This window comes from Poecilia reticulata, chromosome 16 (assembly GCF_904066995.2).
Source record: "Poecilia reticulata chromosome 16, P_reticulata-male-v2, whole genome shotgun sequence".
NCBI classification, from domain to species: Eukaryota; Metazoa; Chordata; class Actinopteri; order Cyprinodontiformes; family Poeciliidae; genus Poecilia; species Poecilia reticulata.
This window is the reverse complement of record NC_088845.1, coordinates 5483173-5496898: the sequence shown is the minus strand read 5'-3', so window position 1 is coordinate 5496898 and position 13726 is coordinate 5483173. Positions and strand designations below refer to the sequence as shown.

General features: G+C 36.0%; 1 protein-coding gene across 3 annotated transcripts in view; it reads right to left on the bottom strand.

Moving 5' to 3' along the window:
* Positions 1-1194: 1194 nt before the first annotated feature.
* The window catches only part of LOC103477705 (retinoic acid receptor beta-like), a 31068-nt gene continuing 18536 nt past the window's right edge, over positions 1195-13726 (bottom strand). For all 3 annotated transcript variants that reach the window (XM_008430989.2, XM_008430988.2, XM_008430987.3), the window contains 4 exons: positions 7914-8090; positions 6946-7150; positions 6718-6876; positions 1195-4937 (listed from right to left, as the gene is read on the bottom strand). In XM_008430989.2, coding sequence (XP_008429211.1) covers positions 4777-4937; positions 6718-6876; positions 6946-7150; positions 7914-8090 — 702 coding nt within the window. In that variant the 3' untranslated portion in view covers positions 1195-4776. The remainder of the gene's footprint in view (positions 4938-6717; positions 6877-6945; positions 7151-7913; positions 8091-13726) is intronic.

Sequence of the window (13726 nt, the reverse complement as noted above, 5' to 3'; positions counted from 1 at the left end):
TTCCTGCTACAGAAAAGCAACACCACAGCATGACGCTGCCACCACCTCTTTGCTGTGATCAGAGTATTTGTCGTTTGCAATTTTACTTCCACTTTCCAATAGTGATCTACTTTGTGTTAAAAGTAGATCATGAAATGGCATTAAAATAGTGTTTTGGTTTGTAATGTGAAGAACATCGAGCGGTGAGGAGATAAAACCTTTTATAATAAAACTCTGTGGTGGCGCAGCATTTAGAATCACCGCAGCGGAAACATTCATTTCGCCCCCACATGCTGTTTGTCTGTATAAATGTGGCTGTGAATGTAAAGATAACTTAACCCTTGATGAAACGTCTTTCTGTGTAAATGTTAAACCCGTTTCTGTTTGTTGCACTTTAAACTCAGCAGCAGATTTAACCGTTTTAGCTCATCGCTGCATGTGACAGCAAGCGCTTTTTACCTTCAACCCACAGTTTCCTCCTCGTGTATCTGTCGAAGGGCTGATGAGAGCTTTCACTTTGAGCACATCTCACTGTCTGGCTGCAGGTAAACGTAAAAACCAGATCACAGGGAGGTGGGGGGGGGGGGTTCTGCACATTTATGCTGGGTGCAGTTTGAACTGAAGTAAATTATCTACACAGAGTGAAAAACAAATGTAAAGAGCGTTTAAATATAAGATTTCTTCTGCACTTTGATTTAAAAAACTATTCTGTATTCATCCGCTTTCGGTTATAAAAGCTGATCAACACAAACAACTTCTTTCATGTTACTTTGTTCACATAATTTTGATTTAAGGGATTTAGTAGTTTAAGGTTAGGTTAATGAAATAACATCTTGTTCTTTGTTTTTCCACAGCAGCTACGACTTGATATAAAAGACTGAAGCTAAACTAAAAAATTAACAGCTTTAAAATAAAACAAGAAAGCATCTTTACAATGTTTGTTTTTAACCTGCAGAAAGTTCACTGTATATTTTTAAGAAAAGAAAGAAAGAAACTGGCTTGTTAATATTGTGAAATGTAGAGCAGTAACTCTGTACTTTAGGGATTTTATTGACTGTTTAACAGACCAGTGGGTGCAAAGTGAGCAGTCTCCTACTGACCCAACAGGGGGCGCTGCAGCCCACGTTAATAAAGGGAAGTAACGTGAAACTTGAACTTCTCAGTGAAGAACATTTTTAAAAAACGATGGCAAAGTTCAATAAACAAAACAAAATCTAGACAAAGAAAAACAGTGAATGTTTAATGATTTCATAAATGAAATTTTACAAATGAAAAATGATCGTATGTACAAACAGTTTTCACACTGCGCTGGTTTGTAGCAGAAACTTAAAAAGAAAAGTAAAAACTAAATGTTGGCACATTACTGGCAGGCACATGTGAGTTTTTATAGGATGCATGTTGAGCTGCTTCAATCCAATAACTTATAATTCATATTATTATTTCTGATTCTCCAAAATGAACATCTTCAATTTCAGACCCACTTTTCCTTCTTCTAATACAACAATTTTCAAGTTTACTAAAATGTTTTTTTTTTGTTGTTCTTTAGTTATGTTTGCCACTTTGTCACAAACACAGTGTATCAAAAACAAGCAGCTCAGACTGATAAAAACATTAATTTTGTAGTTAAAACTGGAAACAGGAAATAAAAATAGAGGTTGTAAACTAATCTACCCCACTGTGCAACAAAGGCTACAAAATCATTTTATGGTTCATATGTTTAATCCTGATAAAAAGAACAAGAAAAAAACATTTCCAGCAACAAAAATTAATAATTTTAATCTGTATTTAGATAATTTCATTCATGAAGTCTAAGATAAAAGTATTTAATATTTAGCTTACTAGCATGGTGATAAATGTTTCATTACGCTGGAGCGCACTCAGCAAAGCCGACAACAAAATGAGCGCAAACGTTACTACGTCTTTTCACACGTACAGTGGATATAAAAAGTGTAAAACACCTTTATTAAACCGTCATGTTTTCACAATGGAAAAATAACAGAATCTCAAGAAATCATCTACATTTTCAGCATGTAAATGTAAATATCTGGTGTCAGCTGTGTGTGTGCCAGTCTGCCCTTCAGTAACCACGTTTAAAGATTAAAAAGAAGAAAAAGTTACTAAATGTTTAATCTACGGCCCTTTAATTATGATTCCCCATTATAGGATTTCTTTTCTTCAGGTTACACAAAATCTTTTCCACCACTTGGTTACTTTCTTCTTCGTTAAATGTCGGGCCAACGTTTAGCAACAGTGCAGCACATCTGTAAAATACTTCAACTTGTGGATGCAGGCACGAATATTTCTGTTGTATTCCTTTTAAATTCCCCCATGAGTCACTTCAACTTCAGGATGGCGGCCATTTCTCAAGATGGCCGCCGCTTTTGAGGCTTTAAAACCAGTTATTGCCATAAAATGTGATCCATTTTCACCACTTAGTTGAACTTCATCACATTGTATGTTTTTGACTTCGGTCATACTAAATTTAAAGTGATGATATGAAGCAAAATCAGACATAAAAACTGAAACTGAGAACTAGCTGTTAGCGATGAAGATGTGACAGAAACGATTGTCTTAATGGTTTTGTTTTTGCGGTTTAGCATTAGCTTGCACTTATATTTGAAATGTAGCAGTAAAGCATTAGCAGAGCAAAATATTTTGATGTGTTTAGTGGTTTAGCATTAGCTTGTGCTAATTTTCAATGTATTTAAAAATTCACACATGCTATTTTTAAATGGCAGTTTTCAATAACATTTGTGTAGTTAAACTCTTTAGTGAATTCGTGGTTAGAGAACTTAACGTTTTGGTTAGCCGTTCTCACCACTGGCAATAACTACTGACAATTTTGGTCCAAACTTGTCAATTACAACCATTTTGAAAAATGTCCACCAGAAAGAAGTACACAAGAGCAAGAAAAGATATGTATAATTTCTATGGTTAAAATGTGTTGGCTATAATTTGACACCAAACACAATAATTTAATTGGTGATTTTAGTTAAAAATGTATTTTTAATCTTGAAAAATGGCCACCATGTTGAATTTTTCAGTGGCTAATTTTATTTTATTTTTTCCAATGTAGCTACTCCTGCTGCACTATAAGGTGAAAGAATGTTATTTTAAAATGTGCACAGATCCTATAATATGGTCTCTCCAGGAATTTAAAATAATTTTAATGTCAGCTGGACTTTATGAGAACTTCAGAGAAAACGGTGTACCGTTTGGAGGCAATTAGAAACCATTCAAATATAGTCAGGCAGTGACATTAGAGACATTTCTCCAAGACTGTTGATAAAACAGAATAATTTGTTTGGAGGCAGACATTAACAGAAATCTCCCGTTTTCCAAATGTCTGGATTTGGAAAACTTCTCAAAGCCTCTCAGAAGAAAGTATGAAACAAAATCAAACATTAACTTCTGTGTCATAATTCTAAAAATGTCTCACACAGAAACAACACTGCACATCACCAAAGAACACCAGACCCACAGTGAAACATGGTGGTAGTTATTTTTACCCATCTATGGAACTTCAGCTTTTCGTTAAACTGAGCGAAGGTACGAATGGTTCCAACATTAATCAGCTTAAACCCAATAAACCTCAGGCATCTGTTGAAACAGCTGAAGATGAAGAGGATACATCCAACCAAATAATGTCTTCTGAAGAGGAATATCAATGTTTTGGGATGGCCTAGTCAAAGCCCATAGCTAAATCTGACAGGAAAAAACTGTGTCGTCCCCAGCTGTGGTCCAACTGAATGTGGAAATTAAAATAAAATGTGATTCACTTGATTGTTAGTTAGAGAATGTGAACACAGAGACGAGAAGTTACTGCAACTTTTGGCTCTAAAGTTTTAAAATGATTTATCTTTACTGCAAAAATACAAAATGTTACCACATATTTTTGGTCTAGTTGCTTGTGCAAATATCTAAGTGCACTTGAAATAAGACAAAACTAACTTGAAAGTAACTTTTTCTGCAAGAATGTTTTTTAATATTAATAATTAATATTGAAAGACATTTTTCCCGTCTTATAAATGAAATAATCTAGTATTTTTCTCATCAGTATTAAGGAATTATTGACTTAAAAAGCTCCTATATTTTGCTGAGAAGTTGCTCATAAGTAAGTTTTGCCTGATTTCAAGTGTATTAATAGTTGCACCAGAAACATGACAAAAATATTTAAGATTTTGTGTTTTTGCAGGATTTTTGTTTCATCACAAAAACATAGCAGTTAAACAATCCATGTTTGGATGACATAAATGTCCTCTTTCCTCTGTCAAGTCTTCTACATTAATCTGGGAACAAGTTAAATGTTTAACCTGTTTTTTTTCCCTTTTTTGTTTCCCTCTGCTTCAGAAACTAAAAAGCTTTAACAAATCCTTTCCATGTGTGCCCTCTCTTTCTACACGAATACTGACGGCGTTATTCAATGAGGTAAAAATTAATAAGTCATCATGCAAATATAAATACAGTGAGACCCAGATATGGTAAACAAAAGCTGAGAGTGGTTCTCAGAGGTTATGAGGTGCCTGCCACAACGTTGCAGGAAAACAAAAAGAGAGACTACAACGTTACTGCATCGTTCTACTTTTTCCTTCCATCGAAGCAGAATCTCATCTCACAGCAACTACCATGTTGTTAATGTGAAAGCTGAATCTCATTTGTCATGTCTGCAGATCTAACTCTGAAATGTTCCCGGACGTTTTACGGAGGTAAGAGACTAGTGACCTTCTGGACTGCATCTGCACTTTTACATCATTAGTAATCTCTCTCTGGGGAGGAAGAAAAGGTTCTGTGGTGTCTTCAGACTGCGAGGCCGGAGCAGTGTGTGTGCTGAGAGTGAGAGGAGAGGCTGTGTGAGTGCTGGCTGGTCTCCAGGTTCTGCAGATCCTCCATCATCTCCTCGATCAAAGGAGGCATGGAGCCGGGGATCTCCATCTTCAGTGTCACAACGCGCTCCGCTCCTGCAGGAACACGCACAACGCGTTTCAAAAGACCTCAAAGTTACGGTATTTTTCGGACTATGAGCTGTTACTTTGTTCCCCACGCTTTGAATCATGAGGCGTACAGCCCGATGCGGCTTTTATGTGGATTTTTCTTCAACCACCAGGGGGCTCTTTAGTAGGAAATGAATCATTGGAAGTCAAAATTGGAAATCAAAGAAGTGCTAGCAGCCGACACGACTGAGAAATGTTTTCAAACTCGTACCCCCTCATCATGGAAACCACACAAAGAAGTTCACATGATGCAGCTTTTAAGTCAATGCTATCGATCTGGCAGAACAGGAGGGAAATGGAGCCGCTGTAGTAAGCTCGGCGTCAACGAATCCATGGTTCGGCGTTGGAGACGCAGGGCTGCGTGAAAAACCGAGAGAGGTTGGAGATATCAGCGGCTTATAGCCCGGTGTGGCTTATATACGTACGTTTCCAGTTTTTAAAAAATAACTTTGAAGATGAGACTTATAGTGAGGTGCGCTCTGTAGTCCGGAAAATACAGTAAGCTAAAATACGGTAGGCTAAAAAAAAAAAAAGAACAAACATCAACATCAGCGTATCCGTGCGTCCTTAAGCTGCCTTGTAATGAGGCATGTAAAATTAAGGCCTTCACCTATCTTAAATGTATTTTTAAAAATGTAAGTTGGCCTTAAATATGTTAATCACAGTTTCATCTCGTATTGTACGTAGTTTTTATTTATTGTTATTTCTCTCTTGACTTTTCTGTCAGGCAAAAGTTTGAGTTGCACTGGCAGTTGAGGCTGCCGGTAGCTAGCTAACTAGCTAACAACAGCTAACGTTCTGCATTCAAAACGAGTTGTCAGGATTTTCACCAAGAGGTTGTCAGCACCGCAGAGCTGCAATTCAGCCTCACGCAGAGGGTAGCGTACCCAAAAACTTTACTCAAGTAAGAGTAGCACTATTTCAACAAATCTAAAAGTCAAAAAGTATTTGGTAAAAAGGAAACTCAAATATTGAGTAGCTGATCAAATTACCAGTCATTTAATATCTAAAAAATTACATAATCAGATGGACCAAAATATAAAGTTAAGTGAGTACTTTAATTTTAAAGACCAAAATTATTCTTAGAATTAACATTATTACAAAATAACAAAATCAGGCCAAAGAAAATATTTCCAAATCAGTTTCTTTCAATAAAAATAAAAAAACAAAAATTGATGAAACTAACAAAAACTGCAAGTGTGTGTTTGTGTCTGGAGGATTTTTATTTTGTTTTTCATTCAGTTGGTAGAAAAGCCAGAAATTGAACTCAAGTAAGAGTAGAAATACTTCATGATGAAATTATTAAAATAAAAGTAAAAAGTACAGTGTAGTAAAAACACTCCTAAAAATTAATTTTTTCAAAAAAGTTACTCAAGTAAACGTAATTAAGTAAATGTAGTTACTACCCAACTCTGCTCTTATTGCAGTTCACCTCTTTGACAGTAGGTGTCCCTATTGGAATAAAAATAGGGATGAATTGTAGTTGTACATATATGAGACTTTTGGACAAACTTTCTAGTTATGCATCTTCTTTTCTGTTGAGGAAAACAAGTACAAGTAACGATACTTCATAATAAAATCACTCAAGTAAAAATAAAAAGTGCAGTGTAGTAAAGATACTCCAAAAGAATTTTTTATTTTTTTTTGTAAAGTTACTCAAGTAAATGTAACGGATTATGTACCAAAATTAGTTATAGAAAACTAGGGGAAAGTTCCTGATTGAATTAAACATTTTGGTCGTTCTCACCTTTAGCGCTGATGCTGCGCAGGTCGGTGATCTTCATCAGAGCTTTGGGGAACATCAGGGGCATGCTGGGTCGGCGCCGCCGCGAGTAGATCTTCAGCGCCTCCAGCAGCGGCTCCTGCAGCACCTCCACCTTCGACGGCTCCTCAAGGTCCTGGCGATCTGTTCGCCACAGAGACGCGGTTACCTCAGGCGGCGGCGAAGCGTAACTCACGTGAGACGGGCCGGTACCTCCGGAGACGAGGCAGATGGCGCTGAGCAGCCCGCTCTCCGTCTCGTCCATCTCCAGAGGAAGCAGCTGACCGGCAAACGTGAAGACCTGGTCGGTGAGCGGCCCAAAGCCGGCGTTGTGGATCTGATTGCGGGTCAGAGTCAGGCCGTCGGAGAACGTCATGGTGTCCTGGTCCGGAGTGTAGCGAGTGCAAATCCTGAGGATCTGAGACAAGAAGAGAGAAAATATCACTGCTCACACAAAGTTAGAAATATTTATTTTAAATACATTTTCTCCTCATTCTCTTATTCTCTCCTTCCCTCTTTCATTTCCATCCTTCCCCCTTACTTTTTTCTACTTCCTTCTTTCTTTTTCTCCTCCTTTTTTTCTTCCTTCCTCTTTTCCCCCTCTTCCTTTTCCTTCCTCTTCTTTCCCTTTATTTCTTCTTTCCTTTCTCCTTTTTTCCCTCGTCTCCTTCTTTCCTTCCTTTTCTTTTTCTTTCATTTCCTTTTTCTCATTTTTCCTTCCTTGTCTCCTTCATTCCTTCTTTTGCTTTTTTCCTCCCTTGTTTTTTTCCTTCCTTCTTGCATTTCTTGGTCCCTTCCTTCCTTCCCATCCTTATCTCCTTTTCTCCTTTTTTCCCTCCTTGTCTGCTTCCTTCCTCCATTCCTTTTCTCCCTCCTTTATTCTTTTCTTCCGTTCCTCCTTTTCTGATATAAAACTAAATATAATTATTCACTCTAAGCCGAAACACAAGTGAAAACTAAAAATTATGACATATATCCTCTATTATTCATATTTACATGTCATAAATATAAGTTTTATTCAGAGAATCAGAAATCATGAGCAGCTGTTATGTGTGTTTGTACAATATGTCATATTGACCAGTTACTGGTATTTTTGGTCATTTTGGTCCATTTTCAAACGTAGATAATGACGGTTAAACATGGAGGTGAATAAATGCTCAGTGTGAATCAGATCTGGTTACCAGGATGTCAAGGCAGGCGGCTTTCAGCAGAGTGATCTGGTCGGCGATGGTCAGGCCTGTGAAGCCTGGGACTCTCTTGGCAAACTCCACCACCTTGATGATGCACTTGGTGGCAAGCTCGCTGAACTTGTCCCACAGCCCGAGGTCCAACTGGATCCGGTGGTCTGAACTGGAATTCTGGGTGGAAGAGGAAACGCAAACGATGTTTACAGCCTTCAACGGATACAGGAGGAGTTTAAAATGATTAAAGTAAAAAATAAATTCTGTGTATAATTATTACTGGGATTTTAAAAAACAGATGATATACACCTCCTGCATCATCATTTTAAGTAAAAAGTTGATTTGGTTTATGAATGAATGCTTTATAACTTTTTTCTTATTTATTTAGATTTTCTTTCTAACACAGCCAGATGTTCTTGTAATCTTTAACAAATGCTGATCAATAGTACGCCTGAGTCACTGAAGGATTGTATTTTGCTTGTTTTTCACTGAACTTTAAAAACATAGGTAGAAAAGCTCTTAGATTAAAGAATATATTTACATAATTTAATGTACATTTAACATTTTAAGACAAGAAACAAATAATTTTCCTGTATTTATTTTTATACGTTATTGAGAAATGACTTTTGATTTATTAATCAGTCATTGTCAAACATTAAACTACATATTTTTCTTACTTTTTTCCAGAGAATAAATATTTATTACAGTATGTCTACTCTGCTATTGACAGCAAAGAGTGAAAATAATTCTAACAGAGTAAATTATTTTTATTTCATTACATAAGCTACATTATTACACTAATACTTCAGATTGAGATATTTAGAAATACACAAAAAGTGAAAGAATAAAACATTTATTAATTATACTGGGAACACTGGTCACAGGCAGGGCTTCAGTCTGCTGGTCACCCTGGGAGAACTCAATGACTTCTGAGACGTCCTGGTTCACAGGCTAAAGCCAAGAATAAAAGAGAAATTATCCAAAAGTGAAATAGAAAATACATATATATTTCCTTCACATTCAGAAAAAGACATTTTCAGCATGTTGGGTTCTGACTCGTAGCATCTTTATAGCTAAATACCGACATGGTGAAGCTGAGCTGCAAACAGACTGAACAGCAGCTCCAGTTCTGATCCTGACTGATCTTTCCTCACTAAATCCTGTGGTTTTTAATTAACTTCTCCTCTAACAGCTGTTTCTCCTCAGCTCTCTCATTAGAAAACAGTATGAAAACGTTAGCTGCTACGCTAACAATCAGCGGTTATTTCGGGCCAATTTAGGTACATAGGAAATATTTTTCGGTTGTTTAGAAGCGAATTTCTGGCTACAAAGTCAAGTAATTCTGATCTTTCATCCTTACCTCTGAAAGGTAATGCCAGTGAATCCAGTTTGTTTCGTAAAACGGTTGAAACACACAGCACAGGATTTAAGGAGCTCCGATCGCTCTGCTGCCACATAGAAGATGGCGGACGCTGTTACGTACGACTCAGCGCTCCATGAGGCGTTTGCGTATTGATGTCTATGAGTGGCAGACATAGACATCATATAATCAGCTCTTTCTAATGAGAGAGAGCTGATGAAAAGCCGCTGTTAGAGGAGAAGTTAATTAAAAACCAAAGTATTTAGTGAGGAAAGATCAGTCAGGATCAGAACTGTTCAGTCTGTTTCCAGCTCAGCTTCACCATGTCGGTATTTAGCTATAAAGATGCTACGAGTCAGAACCCAACATGCTGAAAATGTCTTTTTCTGAATGTGAAGGAAATATATATGTATTTTCTATTTTACTTTTGGATAATTTCTCTTTTATTCTTGGCTTTAGCCTGTGAACCAGGACGTCTCAGAAGTCATTGAGTTCTCCCAGGGTGACCAGCAGACTGAAGCCTGTGACCAGTGTTCCCAATATAATAAATGTTTTATTCTTTAAGTTTTTGTGTATTTTTAAATATCTCAATCTGAAGTATTAGTGTATTAATACAGCTTATGTAATGAAATAAAAATAATTTACTCTGTTGGAATAATTTTCACTCTTTGCTGTCAATAGCAGAGTTGATGTATACTGTAATATGTTTTTTTCTGGAAAAAAGTAAGAAAAATATGTAGTTTAATGTTTGACAATGACTGATTTATAAATCAAGTCATTTCTCAATGTATAAGAAAATTATTTGTTTCTTGTCTTGAAACGTTAAATGTACATTAAATTATGGAATTATGTAAATATGTTCTTTAATTAAACACTGTAAAAGTGTGTCTGTTCATCAACGTTAATATAAAAATGATCAGAATCATTTCTATCAAATAAAAACATTGTGCTCTTTATTCAGAAATGCCCCAAAACAATTAAATAATCACATCAAAAGTTAGAAACTCTCTTTAGTCATTTCTTTGATTGCCAAAGATATTAATGTGTCAATGACAGGAATTAATTTAAAATACTTTGTAGATCGGCACTTTCTGAAGTTCGGTCCTTTTACCTGTATTAGCTTACTGGCACATGTTCCACATTCAATATGGCGGACGCTGTGACGTATCGCAGCAACGGGCCGACCCGCTCTATGAGGCGTCTACGTATTTATGTCTATGGTGGCAGTTATGTAGGATATAACAGTTTGTTAACGACCGCTGATCAACGCTTTGATATGTAAATTTCGGCGCTAATTTAACTAGTTATCTTTGTAGTTTGTTTATTTTATGTTTTTAATTTCTGCTCTATTATAAGCTAGCATTACCTTCGTTACAGTGTTTGATGCTAATTGGCTAGACTTCTGCTATTTTTCAGTTGAAGATGAGTTCAACTTATAAAGTCAAACACCTAAAGAAACAAAAACATTTTTATGTATTTTGTTTTCTCGTCCACATGAAAACGGCTTAATATTGCCAAAAATGATCATTTATAAATTTAAGAAAACTCCACTGGCTGTCTGTGTTTGCGTGTGTAAACGGGGCATTACAGTCAATTTATCCACATATTATTATAACTTATAAATCAAGTACACTTTCTAATTCATATCTGTTTTGCTACCAGGCAAAACAGAAAATAGAGAAACTGTCAGAAAATAGTCAATCCATATTGTAAGCTAATGTGAACAGAGGTGAGCAAGATACACAGTAAGATGTCTCACTACAAGCAGAATTTTTTTGTCTATAAAAAAGCTGACCTTGTTAAAATAAAAATAAATAAATATTCTCACACATGAAAGGAATTCCAGTGAGATTCCAGACCAGGAAGTATCATTTCTAAAAGATTCCCAGGCATTCAGTAGTATAATAATGTTCCCTTGACAGAACAACAAACCACAAGCATGTGGAGCATCATTATGTTCCTGGATATACCAGAATAACTTATGTAACAGTGATGACTGTACTGTGACCTGTCAGGCTTTCCTGACACTCATGGGTGTGAGTGTGACTGAGCTAATCACACAAAAGTAGTTTACAGTGGATGAAAAGGCAAATTTGTTCCTGCTTGTATTAATTCATATCCTGCTAAGAGATATATATATAAAAAAAGACACGTTCAAAATCAACCCCAGCTCTAAAGACAACTTCAACTTTTTCCTGTGGTTTTATACACAGAAATAAGTGTATAAAACAAGTGGAGATTCTATGTAATCTCCACTTGAATGATTTGACGCACACTGTTGACACTATTAGTCACACAGTCCACAAATATGACGTACAAATATGACGCAGACAAAGGCAGTAGTGTAAAGAAAGCAAAAGGTCACGTTTAAATTTACTACAAGCACACCGGGCAGAACCTGTTCCATCCAAAAAGACACTTTTGCCCCTGCTGCTGATAAATTAAATTATTTTCTACATATGTACAAATAGTTTTACTATGAAAGCTAACAATGGTAAATTAAACTTTATTTCCATTTTCAGATTTTGGAACAGAATCCTCTATTACAAAAGAAAAAAAATCTATAATCTGGTGAGCCTTTTCTATAAAGAATAAAGAATATGTCCTTAAAATTAAGGATAGGTTTAAAAAAAAAAAAAAGCAGACAGAAAACTATAATTAAAAATAAGTAAATTATTAAAGCACTGTACATTTTTACAGTGCTTTAATAATTTACTTACTTATTCTGTCTGGTTTAAGCAGCTTCATAAACTAATTTAATAAGTAATGTGGATCATTATCTTTTACTTTTAAAGTGACTGAGCAGGAAGCATTTTTTTGAGTGTTTTATTCCCATCCCATTTCCTATTTTTAGCGTCGATCCCTCCCAGTGACTCACTGAACCACAGTTATGTAACAGAACGGTGTTTTTGTGAAGGACACACCAGAACAACGTGAATCCCTGTAATTAGTGAGTCATTATTACAGAAACATGTTCTCTTCCTGAAAGAGGTGGGTGCTCCTGATTTGATGCATGAAACGTCTCGTATTTGATTTCATTAAATATAAAAATCACTGTTTGTTGAAACTTATTTAAAGATGCTTGATTGCCTTTATTTTCTTCTACTGTTTAGTGGTTGATTAAGAGTGGAAAGATGTGCTTGTATATTCACCTACAAGACGGTTTTAGCTACTTTTAAATAGCGTATTAGAATGTAAAGTTATTAAAACACAACATAATGTTGGTTGGGAATCGTGTCGAGGCAAATATGTGGATAAATTGACTGTAATGCCCCGTTTACACATGCAAACACAGACAGCCAGTGGAGTTTTCTTAAATTTATAAATGATCATTTTTGGCAATATTAAGCCGGTTTCATGTGGACGAGAAAACAAAATACATAAAAATGTATTTGTTTCTTTAGGTGTTTGACTATTTGCGGATGAGGCCTGACAAAAAAAAAAAAAATCAAACAGAAAATCATTTTGGAGATGCTGCTGTTAAAGGTGGCTTTTACAACTGAATCAAAGGGTGTACTTACTTTTTAAGACAGATTTAAAATAAATTTTATTTTGTTGTGGTAATTATTACTCAACTGATTTTGTAGTTGTACGTAATGCAATTCTAACCATTTATATTTAATATAATTATAACTAAAACAATACTTTAATTACATAGTTGTTGAACACAACTCTACGCATGTTTGCAGAATTTAAAGACTAATTAACTAACGAGACGCTTCCTTCGCTGCAAAAACACAAACATTTTACCAAGTATTTCTGGTTTAGTTTCTTAGTGCGCTTGAAATAATACAAAATCTTTTTACAGATTTAATTTTTCAGCAACACATAGGAGCTTGTTTCAAGTAAATAATTCCTTAATTTTGATTTTAAAAAGTAATGGTTGCACTTGCAGATTATTTAACTTATAAAAAGACTTTTTCCATCAACATTATGGAAATATTAACCTAAAATAAGCTCCTATATCTCACTGAAAAGTTACCTGTGATTTAGTTTAGTCTTTATTCTAGTGCACCAAGATATTTGCACAAGAAACTCGACCAAAAATACTTGGTGAAATGTTACAATTTTTCATTGTTGGAGTCGGAAACAACTGAAATCCGTCCAGTTCACTGATCTGACGGCTTGATCTGGAGACGTGACGTGAATCAGCAGTTTCACGACAGAAAAAGGAATGGGTCCGATGAGCTCAGCGGGAGGCTAATGACCAGCCAATCAGGGCCGTCAGAGGAACAGGCGCCATTGTCTGGACAACGCAGGTTTAATTTGTGAGACCTTTGTTCTGCTGAGAGACGATCGAATCCCTTCCCCCACCGTCATCATTAGACGTCCAGACCTCATCAGAATTACGCCGTCCACAGACACAGAATGGGTGGAAATGAAACATTTTCCTTCTTGCAGCTGCGTTGTGCTGCGTTTCCTCGCTGTGATTCGGACAGATAGTGACAGGAGC